This window comes from Pomacea canaliculata, linkage group LG7 (assembly GCF_003073045.1).
Source record: "Pomacea canaliculata isolate SZHN2017 linkage group LG7, ASM307304v1, whole genome shotgun sequence".
Lineage (NCBI taxonomy): Eukaryota > Metazoa > Mollusca > Gastropoda > Architaenioglossa > Ampullariidae > Pomacea > Pomacea canaliculata.
In genome coordinates, this window is record NC_037596.1 from 4,022,552 (window position 1) to 4,048,166 (window position 25,615).

At 36.9% G+C, this 25,615-nt stretch overlaps 2 protein-coding genes and 1 long non-coding RNA gene across 8 annotated transcripts; 1 reads left to right on the plus strand and 2 right to left on the minus strand.

Annotated features, from left to right (window-relative positions):
* Nucleotides 1-3,700: 3,700 nt before the first annotated feature.
* On the plus strand, nucleotides 3,701-20,478 carry LOC112568725. 6 transcript variants are annotated; one of them, XR_003100161.1, is made up of 7 exons: nucleotides 3,727-3,826; nucleotides 9,583-9,666; nucleotides 10,941-11,031; nucleotides 14,809-14,922; nucleotides 15,202-15,572; nucleotides 16,072-16,182; nucleotides 16,417-18,156. It is a non-coding gene; the product is annotated as an uncharacterized LOC112568725 (long non-coding RNA). The 6 variants fall into 6 exon arrangements; XR_003100159.1 differs by lacking the exon at nucleotides 9,583-9,666 and adding an exon at nucleotides 20,396-20,478 and having other exon boundaries at nucleotides 3,701-3,826; nucleotides 10,941-14,922; nucleotides 16,417-16,774; XR_003100160.1 differs by lacking the exon at nucleotides 9,583-9,666 and having other exon boundaries at nucleotides 3,701-3,826.
* LOC112568724 lies at nucleotides 17,526-19,774 on the minus strand. Its single transcript, XM_025246177.1, has 2 exons — nucleotides 19,572-19,774; nucleotides 17,526-19,312 (listed from the first exon to the last, which is right to left on the minus strand). The coding sequence occupies exon 2, from the start codon at nucleotides 19,265-19,267 to the stop codon at nucleotides 18,548-18,550; it is 720 nt and encodes a 239-aa protein (XP_025101962.1). The 5' UTR covers nucleotides 19,268-19,312; nucleotides 19,572-19,774; the 3' UTR covers nucleotides 17,526-18,547.
* Nucleotides 20,479-23,917: 3,439 nt separating the features above from the next.
* LOC112568666 lies at nucleotides 23,918-25,521 on the minus strand. Its single transcript, XM_025246073.1, has 2 exons — nucleotides 25,447-25,521; nucleotides 23,918-24,492 (listed from the first exon to the last, which is right to left on the minus strand). The coding sequence occupies exons 1-2, from the start codon at nucleotides 25,472-25,474 to the stop codon at nucleotides 23,933-23,935; spliced, it is 588 nt and encodes a 195-aa protein (XP_025101858.1). The 5' UTR covers nucleotides 25,475-25,521; the 3' UTR covers nucleotides 23,918-23,932.
* Between the last annotated feature and the right edge of the window lie 94 nt (nucleotides 25,522-25,615).

Consider the following 25,615-nt stretch of genomic DNA (forward strand, 5'->3'; position numbering starts at 1 on the left):
TTTGTTGCTGTTTGTTTTACACTGAGAGGTGTCTTGTAGGCGAGCTGTTAGGTTGATGTAGTTGTTCGCTTTAATTTCATTCCAGTTTGTTGTAAATCCTAGTGCTCCAGACTCAAACTGTATACCTATGACCATAAAAAGAGAACCATCTTTAATCACAGAATTAATGTTGAGTGTTTGCCCTTCATGTTGCTTTTTTCATATGTGTTTCTGTATTATAGATTATACTTTTAAACATTTTTAAATTATAATCTAAGTAACGTCTGAATTCTTTTTAAAAATCTACAGAAGACAATAAAATCGTTATTAGAAATTTAAAAAGCAATCGTGAAACTCGTTATTACTAATTAGAAAATTATTAGATGGGGTAAAGTACAGAAGGGCTGACCCGTTTTTAAATGTCGCACTTCTACCTTTAAAAATGAGAAGTATAGGCATGGCTGCTAATGGAGTTATCAGAACTGTTTAACAACTATTCATGACACTTACAATTCTCATAGTTAGAGCTTGAGGCGACAATGATCCGTAGTGTGAACAGGAAAAGCCAACACTTGAGGCACACTGCACAATAGTATCCATGTTCTCAATATTTACTCAAGTTAGTCCTACACAGTAACGTGTGTTCGACAATCTGAGAACTAGTATTATTCTCTACACATTCTAGATATAAATACGAGAGCAAAAAAAAAAAAAGCTGGACTCTTTGCAACTAAATACGACGAACTTCCCTGTCTTCTAATTATGAGCAGCCTAACTCTATCCGCCTGTGTTTTCACACAATGGATACAGCGGAGAGTTTACTCTACAGGTCAACTGAACCCCGGCTGTACCCGTCACATGGCTTCTCTCAGTCACGTGGTCATTAGCAGTGATAACAATGAACTTTCATTTCCTTCTCTGTGCTGCGTCCTTAAGCCTCATTTTCAGGGTTGACTAGGCTCGTATTAGTAGAATGAGTCTACAGGCTGATGTGTTGTAACAACTTTATAACAACAATTTTTTCTTTCAATACTATTTACTTCGTGTTCATCATGTACACTTTCGCTACTTAGTCAATTTGAATTGGTCATTTTCGTTTCTTGCGATTTCTACAGCCTGTCGGGTCTCTTCCTGCCTTTTTCGTTTATTTTTTGATCGCCGATGGAGAGTGCGAATTCTTACTGTCTCTGTTAATATTTCCTATTCAAACTTATTTAGCATTTATCAGATGAACAGTACATAGACTTATTTTGATTATATATTTCCCAAAGAAATCAAATCTGTGTTGCCGTCCCATATCGGCGTTAGTAAAAATGGTTTAGAAATTCAAATTTGATAGAAAAATATTTACAGATTTTACATTGTTGGACGTATGCAAGTACTTTTCTTAAAAGAAGGAAACCTATTTATAAGAACATTTACTCAGCAGTATATAAATTGTGCTTGATTAGAAGTTTCCCAAGAGCAGAACTCAAAGGATACTAACCACAGGGAATAACTTGGGAATTCACGACGACGACGATGATGACGATGACGATGATGATGATAAATTGCTAATCAAATCTTTAATCTGTGACTTTAAAAGTTTTGATTGCTCATGAATCTGAAATGTTTTTTGTGATCTTTATATAATAAACATTACACTAAAATGCTAACGTTCTATAATATTTAAAGCATTTTTGCTTCTATAATCTAGTAGCCATAGATAGTGAACTGACCTCACTCCTTCCAGGCCAAGGCAGGGTGAAGCATCCTCCTTCTCGAACCGTCCTGTTCCATCCAGTAGCTCCTCGTTACGCCGCGGTACCTTTTGCTTTACTTTGAAGTCTTTCATCAACATGTCGTTAGGCAAATTATTGAAAATACTTCAAAACCACCTTAAAGCGACTGTCCAAACTAAAATACCAAATGTTTTTCATGATTGTATTTTAATCTTCACTTTTTATTACAAATGATTTGATTACTCGTACTTACCTTCTTAAACGATGACCAAGCGGCCTTTCCAGTCTTCCTTAATACATGATCTGCTGCGATCCACGAATAATACGGTGCAATCCCTCCCCCTCCGCATATAACATCAAGCTTTTTCTTCCAATGAAAAACAATTTAACACCCAGCTATATCGCTGATGTTTAAATTGAAAGTCAGTGTCCACAACAGAGACGAAAAGTGCGATATTCTAACCGTCCTGTCGTGTAGGCCAGTAACGAAAAATAAACTTTGAAGTTAGTAGACTTCTCCGCAGGTTCATGTACCATCTGTTTACATTTCTGTCGGATTTACACCGGAAGCCGCGCGAAAACTCGTAACAGCATGCACAACAGGAATGGAATGTGAAATTACATAATTTTTAAGACAAATTTATATAAAATTTATATCCCTTTCGCTTTTGATTTGACTAGATTTATTTTATAAGATTTTTATTCATTCTACTATTTTTCCTGTGTTTCTTATTTTTTTCCTGCTTCCACTTCTTTCTGTGGAAGTAGACTTGTTTGTGAATCAGTTGCCAATACTTTGCAAGGTTAAAGATGTTGATTAAAGCACATTATTGCAGGAACTGTTAAAGCTGTAATGGTAATAATGGAAAAAAATGTACATCTATTAGGATTTCAACATACAAATGCGAAATGATACTGGAGGTCGACTACAGGCTGCAGAATACTAGAGGTTTGCTGCGATCGCCATCTACAAGTCTTCAAACTACGTGACATCATATCGTCTAATGACGATTGACTTTTGAACATTACTGTAATCAACGGTTCTGAAAAATTGCAAACTTCTTAACAGAATGTTTGAGAACGAGTCTACTTATGCAATGACTGACTTTCTACAAAACACGTGTAGAAATGATTGTTTCATGACATTTGTAGTGACTTACCTTTTGTTACAGAGATAAAGATGTCCAAGTGTTTTTCTGGGTTCTTGCCTTGCCGCCATTTCCAAGTATATAATTTGCTGTCAGAACTACTGGCCTTCTTTAAAACTGAACTGTATGGTTGTTTAAACACTTACAGTTGGATGTACCATCTGATGAGTCCGACAGTTCACATGTTGTGTTTAGTATAAACTTACAAAGGTCCACAGCTCTGTTAATCTGTTGATAGGATATCTTCATCTGTAAGATGTTGTTGCTATTTGTTTTACACTGAGAGTTGTCTTGTAGGCGAGCTGTTAGGTTGATATAGTTGTTCTCTTTGATTTCAGTCCAGTTTGTTGTAAATCCTAGTGCTCCAGACTCAAACTGTACACCTATGACAATAAAAAGAGAACAAACTCTTTAACATCGCATACTAAGTGCTGAGTGTTTGCTCTTCACCTTGATTTTGCATTTGAATTTCTAAATTTTTTATCATTCTTTTAAATTGTTCATCTTTTTTAAAATTACGATTTAGGTAACGTTTTATTTATTTTCCAAAACAAAACTTACAGAAGACAATACAATTGGTAATGAAATTAAAAAGCAGGCGGAAAATCCGTTTAATACTAATTAGAAAATGTTTAGACAGAGTACAGTAGAGGAGGGTTAAATGTTTCTTAAATGAAGCATACACTTTTAAAAATGAAAAATTTAGGCATGCCTATTTCAATGTAGTTATCAGAACTGTCTGCCAACAATTCAGGACACTTACAATCATCGTGATAGCTTGCGGCGAAAACGATTGTAGAGTGAACAGGAAATGGCAACACTTGGCACACTGCACAACGGTTTCCATGTTGACAATAATTAGTCATCACTCATACACACTAATTTGTGTTGAGCAATCTGAGAACTGACTTTTTAGTGTCTGTGCATTCAGACTGTAAAATACACCAGCAAGAAAGAGTGGAAACAGCAGAGTCGAAGGTCAGTTTGCAAGTCGAATGTACTGGGACTGTTTCTGCCTCCTTTCAAGTAACACAGCTTCTTTCAGTCACGTGTTCATTATCAGATTCTATTTTTTTCTGTGCTTCTTCCTTAAGCTTCAGTTTTCAACTCTTTTTTTATTAAATGTTCGTGCGCGTGCGTACTTGTGCGCGCTAGAAGGAAAGAGCGTGGAAACTTGGGTGAAAAAAGAGTGGTGTGAGTGTGTGTTTGTGTGTGTGAGTGTGTGAGTGATTGTGTATGTGTGTGTGTGCACGTTGGATGGAGAGAAAGCGGGTCAACTACGCTGCTATTAGTATAGTCTGTCTGCAAGTTGTACAATCTGTTTATATGGGGTTTTTTTCTTTCAATTCTATTCATGTATTGTTTATCACGTACACATCTTTATTCAGTCAATTTAGGATTGTCAATTTAGTTTCTTATTATTTTTACAGCCTTTCGGATTTCTTCGTTCCCTTTCCCTCCACTTTTTATTGTAGTCGCCCATGGGGAGTTTAAGAAATTAAGCAAAAGTAATGTTCGAAATAACTAATTACAACAACCAATAAATAAAGAAGAGAGTGGAACATTGATACTTTTCTATTTTCACATCAACAGCTAGAAAAAATTACTAAAATATTTTAAAATACAAAAATAGAAATCATTGGTACTACTTTAGGAAAATGTTTGTGTTGGAATGGCTGGCGGGGTTTTTCTGCAGCACTTTATTGCAGTGTGGTCACTGGATGTACTGGAATTCACAACAAACTTAGCAAAACCCAACATTCACTACACCTACACCCATGTATCCATTTATTACACTGCTCAGTCTTAGCTTCCAGTATTTGACAAACTAAAGAATCTGAGAAGTCATCTTTCCTTGTGTTCATGTATCTCATGGAAGTGACACTAGCCAAATCAGTTTAGTCTTTTTCAGTCAGTTAAGATGATTTTTCAGTTTTTATGACAACCTTACCCCTGTTTGAAAGCGGAAGACTTGGTTGTCGGGACACAATTATACGACTATGTGAATCCTTATTTCGAATGTGTATACTTTAATATTTATATTTCAATGCATTCTTTTTAAAAGTCGTTAAGAAAAAAGAACCAGTGAAACAAACCAAAAAGCAAAAAAAAAAAAAAAAAATAAAATAAAATAAAATAAAGGTGTAAATGAGTGATTTAAAAAAAGCAATCTATGGTATTAGACGCAATTGAAATATCATTGTAAGTGTTGAGCTGCATTCTGCAGGATTTGGTTATGGAGACATGAAGAGAATAGAAATAGGAAACACTGATTGTGTGTCAGTCTGCTTGCTGCTCCTCGTGTGTGTGTGTGAGAGAGAGAGAGACAAAGTGAGACGACCTTTCCACTTCCTTCATATTGTAGAAATGTAGAAAAGTCCGTTTTATTGTTTCCCGTTCTTCGTACCTCGTATGTTGTTCAGGTGGAGCGCGTGATCGTTTTCTGTATTCACAATAAACTTTCAGTTTCCTTCTTTTTGTGAGTGCTTAGTTTTGCACTTTCCGAATTATTTCGACAACACAGTTGCCCATATGATCCTGATGATGAATCTGTAGGTTTTAGTAAGGCTTGGTTCTAAGTGTATTGTGCATTTCTTTTATTTCAATGAATTTAATTTAATTTTATGTTTGTAATTGAGTGTGTTTGCGTGTTCGTGTGTGCTGTAAATGCATTTATTTGTGTGCATATGGGTGTGTCTGCTTGTGTCTGCGCGTGTGTGCGTGTGTGCGTGTGTGTGATTAGAGAATAATAGGTTTTTTAGTAGAAGACAGTGATCGCATGCAGACGAATAAGATCAGTCGCATTAAAAGAATCCATTCACGATAAAATTAACCATTCATTTTGTAACATAAATCATGCATCTGTATTACAACATCTTTAGCTTGATTTATTTTTTACCTTACATGTACTTATATATAAGATATATTGAGTCGGCACTGTTTAAACACATCATTTACTTTTTATTTTTCAACGGAATATGATAAACAATTATACTTATACAAACAAAAAATCTGTGTACATACTTTAACGTCATATGTCTCATTTTCTGTTGTTTAATGTGATCTTAGGTGTGGTCGCCTTGATTGATCGTATTCTCTCTTTGTGACATACGGTCTGCGTGACCATTATCTCCCTTGTGCTACTGGAAAGTTATTCAGTGAGAATAGTTAGGGTCATCATGTTGGCGAATATTCTTCTCATGGGTTATTGTAGATAATGTGCTTGTGTCTTCTTTGTTTCAATGTATGTATGTAATCAGGTGATCGCACGGTGCTCTCCTCGCTTCGTATGTTAAAAGTGTCTACATGTGTGTTTCTTGTCTTGTCCTTCGCTCGGTTTCCCTCCCATTTTTATACGTCAGTGTACATAAGATCATCTTCTTTTCTGATAGGAGCATTGGTGTGATTATTTACATCGATCATCTTTTGCTTCACAGCATAAGCATATGGACAGCCACCTTCTTTTCTTCTTTGAAGGCAATGTTAAGAGGCGGACTTCTGTTCTATCTTTTAACTTAAGCACAGAGGGGTCAAGTGGTTTGTTTTTGTCCTGTTCTTATCATCAGCGTATTTGAGGTCAAATGACTGGCTTGTTCAATTTTCTTTGACATTATTGTACTTTCGTTCAAGTGGTTGGCTTTGACTTGTGCATACAAGGAATAACACTCCTGCTCTGTTCTTTAACGCTCGTGCAGTTGAGGTCACATTTCTGGATCGCAGGGGGATCTTTGATGGCTTCTGGACAGAGTTGAATGGGTGGCTTGAGTCTTGTCTTTTAACACTGGCATAGATGGGTTCAAGTGGTTAGCTTTTGTCATGTTTTTTGACATTACCTCTGGTTGGATCATTTTAAATTTTAACCTTTGGTTTGTTAACACGAGCATACGCTGGTATCTCTTTAAGCTGTACTTCTTCGTAAGAAGGGTCAAGTGACTGGCTCTCGTCTTGTTCTCTGCCACAGATGTAGGTGAGGAGCTGGCTAGTGTTCTGTTCCGTGACCTCCCCATTGCTCAGGTTGTAATTAGAGTTCCAGTACTGCCCTAAGACATCAGTGTAGTTGGGGTCATCATGATGACTCGTAGTAGCTGTGATGTCAATGTAGCCGGGGTTGTTTGCTTGGCTCCTGATCTGATTGTTCCTGGTTCTATCAGAACTAGAACAGCGATGATCTCGGCCATGGTTTTGAACTTCTGCAAGACAGATGGACACATCATTAATGAATTCAAATATTTACTGTATTTATTGTTTATGCGCATTTTGTCTGAAATATTCATTTACTTTTTCTTACCTTCTGTCCTCTCTTTACTATTAAAAGAAACATAAAACAGTAATTATTTAAGACACTACATGCTAGAGTACATGCAATTAACCTACCTCTGCTATTTTTAGCCTTATGACGCAGCCAAACGACAACACCAACTATAGCCGCAATAACCAGGCCCAAGAAAACACACGTGACTGATGCAGTCGTTGCTGTATTATCATAGTGGTTAGCTGCAAATAAGTAGGAGAAGTTTTTTCACCAAAAGTTATTAGTTTTACAATAATCATATTAAATTCGATTTTACTTTTTTATGTAATATTATCGCGTTTAAATCGCTTACCAACACTTTTATTAAAACTGTTATTACGACATTTCATTTAAAGTTCATAGTGATAGCGATGGTCAATGTAAAAAGCCTGTTGGTAGTTCTACACAAACAGATGCTGTGGTTGTTGCACTCGTCCTGGTCATAGCGAAAACAAAGAAATTTAGGCCCAACGGGAAATTTTTTTTATGATCCACTACAGATGCCGATCGAGATTTAAAATGTATTTCCGTATTATCTGCCTTCATGGGATTTATGTGATAGTAAATCTTCGTGAACGTACTTCTTGTTAGGAGGAACAAAGATACGTTTGTCTGGAACGGGTTCTACATGTCTTTAAGCTACGCGACATTTTATTGAGAAAAAAACATCCGATTATTGCAAGGCACCATGATCCAAGGTTCTGAAAATAGTTTTGACTCTTTCAAGCATCATGCTCAGAGGTTTACGTTTGTAAGAACACATGCAGAAAAACCTGCTTCTTTACTTTTTTAATGACTTACCTTTTATTACTTCAATAAAGATGTTTCTTTGTTCTTCTGGTCCATTATGCCGCCGCCATCTCCAGGTGTAAAATCTGCTGTCAGAACTAGTCGCCTTCTTTAAGAACTGAACTGTGCGGTTATTTAAACATCGACAGTTTGATGTAACATTCGATGAGTCTGACGCTTCACAGATTGTCTTGATTGTAAACTTACACATGTCAATAGTTCTATTGCTACCTTGATATGCTAGTTTGACTTGGAAGACATTTTGGTCGTTTATGTTACACTGAGAGGCATCCAGTGGATAAACTGTTAAGTTGATGTACTTGTCCTCCTCAATTTCGATCCGATTCTCTCCAGTTCCTAGACCTCCAAATACTAACTCTTTACCTGTATAGAAAATACAAATAATTTTGAATTTTTAAATTGAAATCTTCTGCTTCTTATGTTTGTTTTTGTTTCTGAACCCTCAATAAAGAAAGGTCTAAATACCTTTTTTTCAAAACAACAAAAATAAATATTACAGCAGAAACAAAACTTAAAATGATTAAAACTAATATTTTATGTCAAACAGTTCACCTGATTTAAATGCTCACTGATGCGTAAAAAGTAAGATAAGCCATTCTGATGACTGTTAGTCTACTTACAGTTACAATACTTACAATTCTTGGCTTGAGTATTTGAGGTGTTAATAATGCTCAATGTACTGAGAAAAATCCAGCACCTCATACACCAGACACTTGTATCCATGTAGCTAGTAATTAGTCAGGTCAGACGAACACAAGTTCCAAAGATCAATAAAACTGGATGACAAAACCAGTTCTTTGTTCTCTTAAAGTTTAGGATGTAAAATGTTCCATTAAAGTGGATTTAATCCTTCGCCGTCTGATATGACTATATTACATCCTTGTGTGTTTCAACACAACTCCTATAGTTAAGTAAAAGCTCGTTTTTCACACTAAAACAATCCGATTCCTCATCCGCCTACTTGTACTAAACAAAGCTTCAATTTTCTGTACTGATATTGAGCTTTTCATTTTTCTGGGTGGCGACCTTAAGTTTCAGTTTCTGACTGTTTGTGTTTGTGTGGTTGTGTGTGGGGAGAGAGAGAGAGTTGGAGAAGGATTGGGCTGGATGAGTAGACAGAAAGACAGACTACTGGTGTATAAGCGATGCACAGGCCTGACCACAAATCACCTGTCTACAGAAAAAGAGACACTAAGGTATCAAAGAAAAATATCAGCCCGTTGGCTTTTAGCCGAGGGAGACTATCCGTATGGATGAAAAACTACGGTCTTTGTTCCTTGTCCTCGATCCCATGCGGAAGTAATGAAGATAATTTACATAACAATAGGAGGATAATATGACTAGTGTCTTAAGAGTCAATAGTAAATTAAAAACTGCGGATTTTGATTTTCTGGAAAATGTGCACAGAGTATATGCAACATGTGTTATGTATGAAATTCACGTTTGATTCAGTCACTGGAAAGATAGGATCCTAAGATAATGATGATGAACTTAGCATGGACAGTTTGTAGAAAAAGCAAGTCTGAACTGGCAGACACTTCGGTTTACAAATATTTATACCTTCCTTATATAACACCTGTATTGTCTGTGATATACGTGATCATTATTGGGTTAACCTTCTTTTTCCCAACAGACCCTACATTATATTTAGAACATGAAACAGAAGCCGAACAGTGACGACACTGCCAATGGATTCCTCTGCCAAATAAATCCAAAAGTGAGTTCCTGGTGATTTAAAAAGCAGTAAACCTTAACATTAACCAGTAGCTGCCCATGACAACTGCTCAAATCAAACCCTGAAACAACATCTGTTAGTGTACTTCAAATCCCAAAATGGTAGTAAGAACATGAGCCAACACATTTCACACTGGAAATCTGAGATGTTTTAGAAGTGATCGAGGGTTTTATGGCAAAAAAGGATACAATTGACGCAGTATGCACTAAGCTCTTTCAATGCAGTCATCGTTATTTGATTTTTATATCCGCAGTAACAAATATAATTGTGAAGCTTCTCAAACAACTCGTATTATTGACAATTAAAATCTCATTTCAACCCTGTTTCTACCAGAAATGGTTCTTTTTTTTTCAAGCTCTGAAGTAATATCTGAGAATGATTACGTGGAAGCCAAATCTTTGTCTTAAAATAAAATAAGACTATATATAAATATTAAATTAAACAATTTTAACAGCTATAAATAATTTTGCTGTGCTTAAACAAACTTACTAAAAGATCAAAGGAAGGAATGCCTGGGTCACGTGTGTAGCGCGCTTGTCTTTCCAAACGTGAGAAAGTCATTGGCGGCCGGTCAAAGCACGAGTCGCAACGACAACCCACCACGCGCATCGCTCGACGCCTAACGGGACAGACCACTTTACGGGACATAACTGTGTTTAGCACAAACTGAAAGACAACCGTCAAGTATATCGAACGGTAGAGCCCACATCCCTTGGCTACCCATCATTGGAGCCCACTACCAGCCTCCTAGCTTTGCAGGCTGGGTCGTGTTTTGCTCTTTGACCTCACCGTAGTTTGGGTTGTAATTCTGGATCCAGTGGTGCTCTGTAACGTCGGTGTAGATGTGGTCATCGTGATGACTTGCAGTAGGTTCTCTGATGTCAACGTACGGAGGGTCTTCTGCTTCGCTGAAGGACTGACCTCTGACCTGATTGTCCGCAGCACCACCAGACCTAGAATAGCGATAATCTCGGCCCCGGTCCTGAACCTCTGCAAGACAGAGACACCACTGGTGCATTTTAATTATTTATTGTTAGGCACCGTTTTTTTTCTTTCAAAGTTTCATTCTTGCTTCTTTTTTTTTAACCTTCTCTTCCACTCTCTACTGGAAAAAGAAAGACAAAAAACAGGAAATAATTCAAGACTGCATGTAAATCTTTCTATAAATTTACAACGCAGTGATTCTGTTTCGTCTGCTCCACATCTAGCTAATATTATTACAGTAGTTACTATTACCTTACCTTTTCTTTTCTTAGCCTGCTGCCGCAGACAAACCACAACAACCAGGCCCAAGAAAATACACGTGACTGACGCGGTTGTTGCTGCTGTTGCTGTATCATCATAGAGGTTATCTAGAAATAAGTATCATAATTTTTATAAGTAAACACTGTTTATTTTACATGAATAAAAAGTCGTATTTTATTTTGTTGTTAGAATATAATCGCATGTTAATCAATTACCAACACTTTTGTACAAATTTTAGTACGCAACTTCATTTAAATATCATGGTGATGGCAATAGCCAATGTAAAAACTGTAGTGGCAGTTCTAGACTAATACATATTGTGGTTGTTAGAGTTGTCATAGTAAAGCAAATAATAAACTATACCTGTTCTTAGACGGGATATGAAGGCCTAAGTGAAAAATGCTTCTAAAGGTCTACTACCTATTGTCTATCAAAATGTTTCCGTATTATCTGTGATTTATGTGATGGTAAACCTTCATTAACGAACCTCTTGTCCAGACAATAGACACCCAGACGTTTCCCTGAAACGACCTTTATGTCTTCAAATTAAGCGACATTCTATCAGGTAAAAACTACTCACTTTTTGCAAGGCACCATGATCAAAGGATCTGACAATTTTAAGAAAAATCCTCAGAAGTTTTTGTTTGTAAAAACACATGTAGAAAAGCCTGCTTCTTTACTTATTTAATGACTTACCTTTTCTTACATCAATAAAGATGTCTCTTTGTTCTTCTGATCCTCTATGCCGCCATCTCCAGGTGTATAATCTGCTGTCGGAACTAGTGGCCTTCTTTAAGAACTGAACTGTGCGGTTATTTAAACATCGACAGTTTGATGTAGCAGTCGAGGAGTCTGATGGTTCACAGATTGTCCTGATTGTAAATTTACAAAGGTCCACAGTTTTATTTCTAACTTGATATGTTAGTTTGACCTGTAGAACATTTTGGTCGCTTATGTTACACTGAGAGGCCTCCAGTTGATAAGCTGTTAAGTTGATGAAGTTGTCCTCTTCAATTTCGATCCAATCTAGACCGTCAAACACTAACTCCTTACCTGTGTGGACAACACCAATGATTTTTACCATCATATTTTAATTATTTTCTGATTTTTCCTTTGTTTTTTTCTGTTTATAGCCTCAATTATGAACGATTTAGTAATTTATTGAGCTTTCAAATCTATCGAAGACATGAAAATTTATATTAAAAAAGTGGCTTGCAAGAACAAAACTTGAAATGATTGAAATCAATATTTAAGAAAGCAATGCAAAGGTTAACTGTTTCAATTGTCCACTAATGCGTAAAAGGTAGGTTTCAATGACTGGATAATACTTAATCTTTGTGAAATGCTAAATACTTATGTCCGATGATTGCTAGTCTACTTACAGTTACAACACTTACAATTCTCTGCATCATTACTTGCGGTGTTAATAATCCTCAATATGCTGAGAAAAAGCCAGCACCTCACACACCACACACTGCTATCCATGTCGCCAATAGTTAGTCAGGTCTGAGGCAAACAAGTCCAATGATTGATGAACTCAGATGCATGAACCAGTTCTTCGTCCTCTTCACATTTAGAACCTAAAATGGATTTGATCCTTCGCAGTCTAATCCGACTACTTTCTAGTTTCAATTACATCATGTCTTCCAGTTGTAAGAAGTCAGCTGCATCCTTGTTTGTTTCGACACAATAGCTGTAACTAAAAAGGGATTTCGCATCCGCCTGCACACAACAAAGGTTCATTTAGTCTTTTGATCGTTATCTGTCCTGAAATTAAGCTTTTAATTATAAGTTCTCTGGGTAGCTATCATGGGCCATGGACATCAAACAAATTGATTACAACTATGTCTATGTTATGAAAAGAACATGTTTGATAAACCCAAGTGCTTTTTGCGATGAATGAATGTTTTCGTAACAATGAGCATTAACCTCAAAGAAATCTCAATAATCATGCATTGTGCTTCGTTGCTTTGAATATGAAATATTTGCAGTTTGTTCTTTGTTTGGCTTTTAGTCGAGGGAGACTATCAGTGAGGATGGAGAATTACGCCCTTGTTTCTTGTTCTCGATCCCATGCGGAAAAAGTGAAGATAATTTACATACAAATAACAGGAAAACAACCCTAGTGTCTTAAGTGTGAAAGGAAATAAAAATTAGGATTTTCATGCTTTTGTAAAATTTACACAGGATATGTGCAACATGTCATATGAAATTCATATCATGTTTTATGTAGTCGCTTGGCAAAATGGTAATGGGATTGAAATAAAGATAGGATCCGAAGCCGATTTTTTTCTAAGAGAGATGGTGATTAATGACAATCAGCTTAGTATGCTTGGACAAAGACGCAACTCGAGAAACAAATACAATACCATAGCTGCAGCTGCAATACTAAGGATGGAAGAGAGGAAGAGAAAGAGAAACGGTGACAGAAAGGGGAGCTTAACTCGTGAAAGGTTGTCCCTGGGATAAACAATAGTGGCATTGTAGTCGAGTCTATTCAACACCAGACAGGTATCCTGGAGACAGTCTACAAAGACAGCAAGAACATAGTATGACCAGCTTACAGCAGAGACAACTCCGAACTGGCAGCCACTCCAGTCTACGAATCTTTATACCTTCCTTATATAACTCTCATATTGTCTGTGACATACCTGATCACTCTTGGATTAACTTCATGCCTTTTCCCCAACAGATTCCACATTATTTTATAACATGGAAGCAGAAGCCGACTGGTGACGACACTGGCTGCTGATATAAGAGAAACATTTCACTACGATGTTGGTGTTTCTGACTGTTTAAAGTTATTGGCTATTGTAACCTAATGGTTGTAGTGTTAGTGAACTGACCTAACCCCTTCCAGTGTCTACAAGATAATGATTTCAAGCAGAGTTAAATGAAACATTAAACCTTCCTGTCCTTCTTTTTCTTGTTCTTTTTTTTTATAGATTGCTTCGGCAGTGATTGAGACTTTTTGAAGAGACTCTTCTTTGAAAGCAATCGCATCAAATAACAAAAAAGTAATTTACAAAAAAGTTCCAACAAATTTAATCTACACAAATGCTCTGTGAAAGATAATGTTGATAACTGTTTTCTTAAATTACTAACCGACAACACTTTCAAGAAATGAGATATCTTATTAATGTCTTGAGATTTAATTAGCTGCAAAAGCTTGTTTAATTAAGCATACTATATTTTTATATTTCTATTACTTTTTACCAGGGATGGAAAACATCTGACCCACTAAGACAACCGCAGATTTTCGTAAATTTACAAGTTTTTCTTAATAGTAAAATAAATTCTGGTTAATCAGAGGAAAGCAGGCTCGTTTTGTACACATTGGAAAAGTGTTAAGAGACAGCAAGGAAGCTATGGTTTGACTAAATAAAGCAGGCAACATTTTAATCCGATAACTTCAAATGTCCCACAAATGATGCTACAAACATTAAAATGACCATTGGAGGAAAATAGGTTCCTTATCCCTACGATAGACTGACATCATCGACAAAACCGCTTACTTTTGACTATACATGTAGAAATTATTTCGCTTCTCTTGTGGTAAAACGGAGATGAGATATGTAAAGGAGCTAGGAAAGGATTACTGTGTGTAATTGGTTCTCTTAAAAATATCTTAAAACAAGGAGAAAAATAAAGACAATGACCATATTAAAGTAACTCACTATCGACTTGGCGACGAAAATATAGAGGACAGAAGTCTTCTTCGACCTCTTACACACAAAAAACAAGATTTCCCGGAAACTGAAAGGTCGTCAGGTTTTAATAATTGGGTTTAAGCCAGTCTGTACAATTGTCACCTTACAATTTATATATTGTCACAGTACGCCTTAGTTTTTTAGTCTTGACTTTGTCGACTACTGGCAGAGGTTGGTTTCTGTGCGAATATGATTGCTGATTACATGAGTACCGGAGGATGGTCTACTGGTTGCTGGGTTTTGCTTGGCCTGTTGAGGATTACTGACTCTTCCAATATGAACTGTAAGTGTTGAAGATAATTTGCCTTCTGAATCCATTTTAATACAGGAAAACATAATTTCTATTTAACTGACTACTCAAAGGCGCCATGTATCATAGAAGGAATTAAATGAATGTCAGGCAAAGAATTCTTCTTGTTTTCTTCTTGTTCCTTATCATCCCCAGTAGAGCATAGGTCTGCAAAAGGCAGAGAATTACTAAAGATTAATTGTAGAAGGAAATAATTTTATACTAACAGCGTTAAAACAAATTCTATTTCTTTAAAGGTTGGGTTTCTTGCAGGTATCTCTCTGGAATTCGATGGCTTAAGGTCTTCAGACCAATGGATAGAAATTAAAGAGAACAGCTATATCAATCTCACGGCTAATTTACAATGGACGCCTGGTTGTGAGAGGAACAGCAAAGACAGAATACAATTGAAGATCACGTATCCAGAAGGTTCGTTTTCTATAGACGTCTGTAAGTTAATATTAACAACAAACTGCGATGAATCCGATACATCGAATGCTACATCCGTGTGTCGGTGCTTAAACAAAATTCTGTCCAGTTTTACAAAAAATTCAGCAGATTTGACAGCAGGAACTATACCTGGACGTGGGTTAACCTCAGAAACACTTCAACTGAAAAACGGAAGGAAATTTTCATATCTGTCAGTAAGTACGATGCATGTGAAAGTAAACAATCGGACATGCATGCACAAGATTAACAAAACTATTCTCAAAAAGTGTATCTTAGAACACCGGTGGTGACTCTCCTCTCGTAAAATATCGTGCAACGTAAAAGATGACTGTTGTGACCGTTGGTAGCAAAAGTGGACTTCCACTGTTTGATAAACGGATAATTCCATAATTATGGTCAATAAGATGAATCAACGGTATTGCAAGTGTTAATCAAACAGTTGTGAATGAAATCATTTATGTAGACAATTTTGTATTTGTCTGCTGTCCACTACAATTAAACTTATACTACAATCTCTTCGTCGTGCTTTATCTCATCGCAAGTACCATACAAATATTTGATGAAAAAAGAAGCTCTGATCAAACTGTAGACACTGGTTTACATGGAATCATGGTGTATAACACAAAACTGATCATATCTCAAATATTTCCTTCAAATAATGTATCCTAATTCCCACTTGTGACTTGTTTCTAGTAACCATGTCCTCGGAGGAGCGCTCTAGCATTCCATGGATAACTGCATCCACATGTGCCTTCGTCGGTGTCGTTGTTGTAGTTGCTGTTGGCTTCATCTTATGGAAGCGAAGTAAGTTGAAAGAATGTCTTTGAAATGTGTGACTGAAGCTCAAAAGGAAATCAACGGATGGATGGATATTTGCTTTAAAAGCTGTCTCCACAACTGACTAAATTAAAGCTACTCGCATTTCTTCGGCATCAGCAAATCGAAAAAAAGGACAAAGGGGAATAATAGACATAGTACTTAGAAGAGGACAGATTTGAATACCATAAATATTAAATATTATTTCTCTTTGTTTTGCAGAGATTGTATTCTGTTGCCAGGAATACTCTTCGAGTCCACCTGGTGTTGATACTGAGTGTCGAGACAATAATGAGGAAACGAGACAGGTAGATGGCTCGGTCTATACTGACATCAAAGACGTCCAAGATGATGACATGAGTCATCCACATGACCCCAGCTACGTGTACATCAAAGAAGAGATGAACCACCCAGGTCAGAGAAAATATGCTTACATCAGAAAACAAGACAAAAGTCGAGCACATAACTCCACCTACCTACACCCCGTACAGGAGGGAATAATCCAGCAAGAAGACCTCACCTACGATCACCTGCGTGCTCTTAGATAAATGGATTACTTCTGTATGCGACAGTAGCACCGGTGTGTAATTTTTAAATTTCTTTGTAATCATCTCTTTTGTCTTTAATTGTAATTCTCTTTCTGTTATGACCATCTGTGTTGTCTGCACAGTGTAACATTCTTCTCGCTAAACCGAACGCATGTTGTCACAAGAGACAGTCTCTTATAGATATATGGTGTGCATGTAAAATCAGACATTGTCATTTAGATTATTTTAGTTTAGTCATTTGAGAATGTGATTCGTTTGAATGCTCTTTAGAAAACTACGGCAGCAGGAAACATTTAAATAAGTAGTACTACATTTGTGACTTCTTAAGTTCGCAAACCTGTTTCCTGGAGAGAATTGTTCGTAACAAATCTGAGTGATATCACGATACCATTTAGACGATATTATAAGACTAATGACAACTTGTACATGTAAGTTAAATTACTTTTATTGTAATTCTATTAAAGATTTACAAAAACTATACATCGACATTTATTTCTACACATTGGTATTCTACAACACATTTAAAATACATTTACAAAACGAGGAACATAGAAATAACACTTTCCATTCATTCATTCATGTGTACATGATCTCATTCATTCTACTCTTGTATGTCCAGCAAAAGCAAAAATATGTTAGTTAAGCAAACAAAGGCGAATGAGAAATTAGTAGATAGGGAAGTAAAAAAAGGATAAAAGAATAAAGACAATGGGGAGATGATACTAGAAATCTATTATATATACAAACCCGTGTAAACAATGTACCTCTCGCCAAACCTTTTTGTAGTGACAATAAAGATTTTATTTCTTTTACATGAAACTTCTGCTTATTTGCTATGTTAAACAGGAAATCAATGCATATTTTTTTTTTGTGATCCAAGTCATTCTTCCTCTTCTTTCCAAAAAGTTGGGAATTGATGTTTAAGCTCAGCTAAGGTTGCAACAGGCGCAACTATGTTTTTTTTTTAAATTTTAACAATGACTACTCACAATGTTCAATTGCCTTCCCCAAAAACTAATAAGACAACCAAAATGTTATATGTAGAAATATATAGCATGACACATATTACTCATTACAACAGAGCTGAGTATTTTGGTTGTTTCAAAGTTGCAAGTAAAGTTTTGACTAATTAACAATTACATTTTTAACACAATTATCGGAAATAATTCTTTTGTCGTCGATACATCTCAACTCTAACAAGAAGACAGTTGTACAAAGTGACAAAAAGGTCCTTGCTAGATAAGGACAAAGTGATCATTTTCATAATATGTTGATGCCAAACATATCAAACGTCCTTTAACTTGTATATTGACGAGAGAGCTATTTATAGTTCACATACAAATAATTATTTATTTAAAATTAAGATAAATTATTTTCATGCCTATCTTAAAGACAGCAAAAAAAAAAAAAAAAAGACGAGCAGTGATTGTAGCGACACAGTCAAGGAACCGATTTCAGTTTTACCAAGACACCTGATCAACTTACCAGGTGATCATAATTGTCCTCTAATTGGATTGTCTTTTTTTCTTTACATGAACGTGGGAGAGTTTATCTGACTTGCCTAGGTCTGTTGTTTGATATGATCGTAGTTCATATGTTCTTTCTGAATCGTATTCTCTCTTTTGACATTAGGATAACTGAGATCATTATGTCCCCTGACTTGTTGAAAGGTGGGGTCAGCTGCCTGTCTCGTGCTGCTTTCGATGTGATCATAGTTGGGGTCAACATGTTGGTGTATGTCATGGAGGTGATTGTAGAATCCGCCTACCTCAGTCGCATCTTCTTTTCTCTGAACATAGTTGGGGTTATGTGTTGCGGCAGGATTCTGCTTGTCTTTGGAACTGAAAGTGATGCCACTTTCTAGGCTTCATCTCCTGTTTGTTCACCTGTAGATACGTTGTATCAACCGCCAGGCTTGCCTCCTGTTTCGGAACTTCATCATAGTAGACATCGTCGGGTTTTATCGTGTCCTCGGTTTCGACTTGAGCATCAGTAGAATGGTCTGGATGTATCATGTTCCGTTTCTTGACATGTGCGTAGGTGGGGTCATCTGGTTGACTGTTTTCTTCTTCCTTGACATCAGTGTAGTTGGGGTCATAATTGAGGCTCGAGGGCTGGTTGACGTCAGAGTAGTCGGGGTCAGGTGGCTTGCTAGCCTCATGGTCGTTGACATCAGTGTAGTTGGGATCATAATTGTGACTCTTGTCGTGTTCTGTGTCGTTAGTGTGGTTGTTTTCATACTCGGGGCTTATAGTGGGTTCCTTGATATCCGAGTAGTAAGGGTCAAGAGGTTGGCTGGTGTCCTTACTGTTAGTCCTGGGTGTGGTAGGCTCAGTTGATTGACTCTTTCCCTTCTTCTTAACACACGCATATGTTGAATTTATGTCGTCGTAGTTAGGATCATAATGCTGGATCGGGTCTTGTTCATTGTCGTCAGTGTAGTTGGGGTCATGGCTGTAGTTTCCGGAATGAGGGTTATCTACATTGCTCAAGAACTGGCCGTTGATCTGATTGTTCCTTAGCATGGTCAGACCCCCTCCACCGGTAGTATCGGCCACAAATTTGTACCTCTGTCAAGACAGATACAGATGCTACAATTGACATTTAACTTTTCATTTGGTCAGTGTTGTTTCACAGCTTGCTTTTCAATCTCTCATTCACACTTTCTTAACTTTTCATTGCTTCTTGATCCAAAACAGAGACGATAACATTATGTCCTACAGATATGGCAGGTTGCTGTTATATTTCTCAATCTACTCTTCGTATATTCATCCTTTTCTTTTGCACACACTCGCACAGATTTGAAGATAAAAACTGCAGTTAGATTACCTATGCTAAAGTTAGCTTTATTCCTCATCCAGAACCCCACCAGCTGTTGCAGTACCAACGACGATCAAGAGGACACACACAGTTGTAGCGGCTGTTGCCCCCGACGCTGCATCATCAGAGGGTTACCAGTATGTGTATTGTCTGAAGCTTTAAAAATAACAAGTTTCTGATAGTTATTTGTGTTACAAGAATAATATGACATCTTTGTAGGAGTATACCCAAATATTAATTATTTTGAGGAACAAGTGTATCAGTCAAAATAGTTTAAAAAGTTTGGAAACAAGCCTTCGTGTAAATTTTGTGGTGAGACAATTTTAAGAAACTACATTCAAAAGTTTAAGCGGAATTGATCCTTGTGTTTGCTGCAATGTCGTGCAAATAATAAATTCATACCTGTTCTCTTATAAGATTTGTTCCATACAAGCGTGGAATGAGACTCGTTTATCTCCAAGCTGGAGGTCAAAACTCAAAATGGGAATATTTCCGTGTTTATCTTTCAATGCATTTTCTATGGAGGAAATCGTTTCGCACTTTATTATAGTCAGAGGAACACACAGAGTTTACCGTGAAACCTCTTTTACAAGATTTCAAGCTACGCGATATTTCAATCCGAAAAATAACGACGGATGTTTGCAGGACAACAGAGTTTTTAGAAATGTTTTTAATTTTTTGAGAAGCCTGTGTTACATACTAAAAAATGGTCTACAAGACATTTCTACAAATGCATGGTTTCTTAACTTAGTTAATAGCTTACCTTTCTTACCAACTTTAATAAAGATGGCTCTGTGTTCATTTGTTGAGTCTTGCCATTCCGCCATTTCCAGGTGTATAATCCGCTGTCAGAACTACTGGCCTTCTTCAAGAAACTGAGCTGCGTGGTTGTTTAAACACTTACAATTAGTGATGAAGCGTTTGATGAGTCCGACACTTCACACACTGTCTTTAAGAGCAAACTTACAAAGGTCCACAGTTAAATTATTCTGTTTCTGCGATAGCTTGATCTGGAAGACGTTTTGGTCGTTTATATGAACTGTAAAGTTGATGAAGTTGTTTCTTCGATTTCTAAAGAGTTTTTTCCAGGTTCTAGACCGTCAAACAATACACTTGTACCTATAATTGACATAGCCAACATTTTACATCATGAAATTAGTTCCGCGATTTATTCTGCTTGGCCATGTTTGTTTGCGAATGTTAGGTACTACTCTAAACTGTGTCTTATTTTTTTAAAACTAAAGAAAATAAGAATACGTATAAAACTAAAAAAACAAAAAACTTCAAATCATGAAAACATCACTAGAATCGAAACAGTCGCTAGGGGTTATCCAATTTCATTGTCTTTGATGCCTTAAGAGAGCGTCTAGGTGTGACTGAATTATTTTTTAAAAAAAGACTGACGAGTCATTTCTCGCGATATCGTTCTTCTTACAATTACAACACTTACCATGCTTGCCAACGTCTGCTGTACTGTAGATATTGCTTATTGTGAGGAGAAGCCAACACTTGGTCCACTGCACAGCGGTCCTCATGTCGCCAGTAGTCAGGTCAGGCTTACAAAGCTACATAGTCTTCATCCTCTGTATATTTAAACTGTAAGATAACCAGCAAAATGGCTTTGACCCTCGCTTACATACGACGACCTTTCAGTTTCTATAACTTCTCGTGCTCTAGTTGTAAGTAGCCAACTATCCGGGTTTTAACACACAATATGAACTGTTAAATGAAATCCTTGTTTACAATGCTGCAGATGTTGTTGTAGCCGCCTCCGTGCACATCCTTAGCATCACTCAGTCATGCTTTTAGTTCTCTTCTCTGTATAACATACGTGGTTTGTTCTCAACCCAATTGTATACATGAGTAATTTCCGTGAATTGAATGAATATGGCTGTTTGTTGCCTTTTTTAAATCTTGTTATTTAAATTTTTTTTAGTTCTCATAGCAACCCGTTGTGTTATTGTCAAAATGTTCAATACTTCAATATTTTACACGACTGCAGCTTGTATGTTCACTGGAGTCTGTTTCCTGTCCACTATTTATTTACATCAGAAAATGGAATTAAATTTTCCATTGTCGATTTAAATAAAATACTTCCTGCAGTAAAAAACTACATTTTTAGAAGCTATGGCTGCTCTGGGATAGACAAGACAATGAAACCAGTTACAGCAACTGTAGTACAGGCACGTGTTAGACCAGGAACATGATGTAGACAAGGAAATACTTTTTACGGCTGATGAATCAGTTTTTATGCGCGCATGCGCACTGACCTTTCGGTTTGACCCTTGAAACAAAGAAAACTCAGTCGCTGTATTTTTATTGCTGAGAATATCATTTTTTGTTTACAATTGGTATGATTTCTTTTAGTAATCGAAGAAATAAATTGGTGAAGATGCAAGATTAGGGTTCATGTTACTCCATGATAGCAAAATAATACGAGGGCCGAAATCATTATTCAGGATCTGATGGAAATAAGAACTGGTCTCTGTGGGGCTTTCTTAAGGGTACTATATCCTACATCTGTCAATATAAGATTCCTATTGAACTTTCATATCAATTGCACGAGGAAATTCATAACAAGGACAGATTGGATCCTAAACAAGTATTGTGTGGAGATGAAGAGGAGAAGAAAAAAAGATGAGGAGACGACAAGGCTAAAGAAACACTTATAAACACTTCCTCACTCGAGAGTGGACTCAATACGTTTGGACAAAGTATCATAGGAGCAGGGTGTGATTGCTATATTACACCGAGCCAGCAACTAAGGCAAAATCATGGTAAGGCAGTCAGCCATGTAAACAGATGCCACATGCAGAGAAAGAACAGCGTGCCCGAGACGAGAACTGAACCCAGAGCATCCAACTCTAACTGCATTGGTGACAGTCGCTAACAGTCACGCCACCGGACTGCCGGACCAGGTAGCAGCTCACAAACGAATGCAATAGTTCTGCTGAAAACTAAACAAATAAAGTGTGAAGGAGATGGAGCAAGAGGATAGTAAGAAGAGTCTTAAAGTACAAAGTGCAAAGAGCGTTCAACCATTTGGTTTGTAAAACACACAAAGAAACACTGAATGTTATATATATATATTCTATATGTGTAACTAGTGAGTACATTTTCTGACATAAATAAAGATTTGTTTGATTTTCTGTTATCTCGCCATGCCGCTGCTAGAACTACTTGCCTTTTGTTGGTCCACCATTTAAGAGCTATACATGGACATTGAACTTCTACCAATTGGTATTCTACAATGCATTAATAAACATTTACACAACTTGGCAAATAGACATGTAACTTACTACCCTTTCTTTTGTACGTTCTTTCATTTATTTTACTCTTCATATATACAGCAAAAGCAAGAAGATACAAGTCAAGTAAAAAAAAGAGGAATGAGAAACTGGTAGAGAGTGAAGTAAAAGAAAAGGAGAAAAGAATAAAGACAATGAGGAGATGATAATAGAAATCTAAGATACAGGAAAACCCGTGTAAACAATGCCCCTCTCGCCATAGCTTTCTGTAGTGACACAAAGATTTATTTCGTTTACAAAACGACCCTACTGCTTATTTTTATGTTAAACAGGAAATCAATGCACTTTTTTTCTAACTTATTTTTTCCAAAGAGTTGGGAATTGATGTTTAAGCTCAGCTAAGGCTGCAGCAGATAAACTATTTTTTTAATCTGAAGACTTCTCGTGATATTCACTAGTAGCCTTCCCCCCAAAAAAACTAAAAGGACAAAGAAACTGTAGAAATATATAGCATCGCATACATTTCTACATACCACAAAGTTGACTGTTTTAGTTCTTTCAAAGTTGCAAGTAAACTTCTAATCAACTAACAAGTATATTTTTAGCAAAATAGCCATCTCGACTATGAACGAAAGAGTTCAGCTGGAGTCATATGAAAGAGATGTCATCTTTCTAGCTCGTGTTCTCGTTGTTAAAGTTAAGATAACTGAGATCATTATGTCCCTTGACTTGTTGGAAGGTGAGAGTTCAAGCTGTTCTTTGGTTTCGATGTGATCATAATTGGGAGTCATCATGTTGGTGGATCTCATGGAGGGATTGTAGATGTCCGCCTCGCTCAGTCGTGTCTTCTTTTTCCTGAACATAGTGTGTCATGTGGTGAGACAGGTTTCTGCTTGTTTTTAGGACTGTAAACACTTTCATCGTCCGTGTCCTGCCCTTCATTGTGTGGATAGGTTGTGTCAACCGCCAGGCTTCTGTTCTGTTTTTTAACTTCATCGCAGAAGAGATTGTCGGGTGGATCATGTCTCCGGTTTCGACTTGAGCATCAGTAGAATGATCTGGATGGTCTCATTATCCGTTTCTTGACGAGTGCATAGTGGTCGTCTGCTTTACTGTTTTCATCTACTTGACTTCAGTGTATTTGGGGTCATAATTGTGGGTCGAGTGCTGGTTGACGTCACAGTAGTCGGGGTCAGGTGGCTGGCTAGTAATATGGTCGTTGATGTCAGCGTAGTTGGGGTCTGTGTCGTTAGTGTGGTTGTTATCATAATTGTGGCTCATACTGGGTTTCTTGATGTCAAAGTAGTAAGGGTCAAGAGGTTGGCTTTCGTCCTTACTGTTGACACTGGGTTCAGTAGGGTCAGTTGATTGACTCTTGCCCTTCTTTTTAACACACGCATATGGTGAATCAGTTAATCTGTTCTCTATATTAATTTCATAATAGGAAGATTCAGGTGGCTGGTTCTTGTCCTCTTCTTTTATGTCAGAGTAGTCAGGGTCATCAGGATGGATCGCGTCGTTAACCTCAGCGTAGTTGGGGTCATGGATGTGGTTTGCAGTAGGTTCCTTGACAACAGGGGAATGAAGGTTTTCTACAGTGTTCAAGGTCTGGCCGTTGACTTGATTGTCCACTCCACGATCAGAACCCTCTGGATGATAGTCTCGGCCGCAATCCTTAACATCTGTAAGAAAAATACAGCCATGTTTTTAACATTCAAAATATTTGTTGAGTTAAGCGTTGTTTCACAGCTTCTTTTTTTTAATCTCTCATCCCCACTTTGATTCTTTCCCCTCCTGCTCTTCTCCTAGAGTAAAAACTAAGACAAAAACAGCATGTCTTACGGAGATGACATGTTACAAAGAAACCTTGGTTTTCATCGATAATTGAAAACAATCGGTGAAATCCGAAACCGACAGAAGCGAGGAAATTATTTCCATATGAATCAATGTAAATGCAATAAATTAGTTCTCGGCACTTCAAAATACTAATGAAAACACAGTTTATAGAGAATAAATAAAGGTTTAAATTTAAAAAGTTGAAAAAAATTTATCTAAAGTAAAGGTAAAAGATTAATGTAAAGAGCTTTTGGTTCTAGACACTATCTTTCGTCCCATGATGGAGCTGTATGGAAAATATTAACGTATTAGAAAGGGACAATGACATTTGATCACAAGTGTGTTACAAACACTTTTAAAATAAAATGCAAAATAATCACATTACATCGAATACTCGTGCAATGGTTATGTTCATTACAGTTACATTGGTTTTAGTATCAAGACTTGCAATCAATAGAAAACCTCAAAAATACCGTAAATCAATGGAATTGTTTGGCTAGACGGGCGGAGTGATGCTAACAAAAGAAACAAGGCCACACTGAGCAGAAGACAACGTGAATCTCCTTTTTTTCACAAAATCAGTAGCAAGGTCACGTGGGATTGCCGATAAAATCCAAGGCAACTAAAGAAAACCCAGACAATTTTTTCGCGAAAATAATCGACGAAAACTGTAACGATGGTAACCAAAGTCAACGACAAGCGAGGTTTCACTGTAGTGTTATATTTCTGTATAGTTTCATCCTTTCTTTTTTGCCACACATTCACACAGCTTTTAAGATTAAAAATTACAGTTAGCTTACCTATGCTACATTTAACCTTATTCCTCATCCAGAACACCAAACAGCCGTTACCATAACAACGACTGTCAACAGGACACACACGATTAAAGCGGTTGTTGCTGCCGACGCTGTTATCGGCAAGCGTTACTTGTATTGGAATGAGATTGGACTAAATATAAGAAATAAAAGT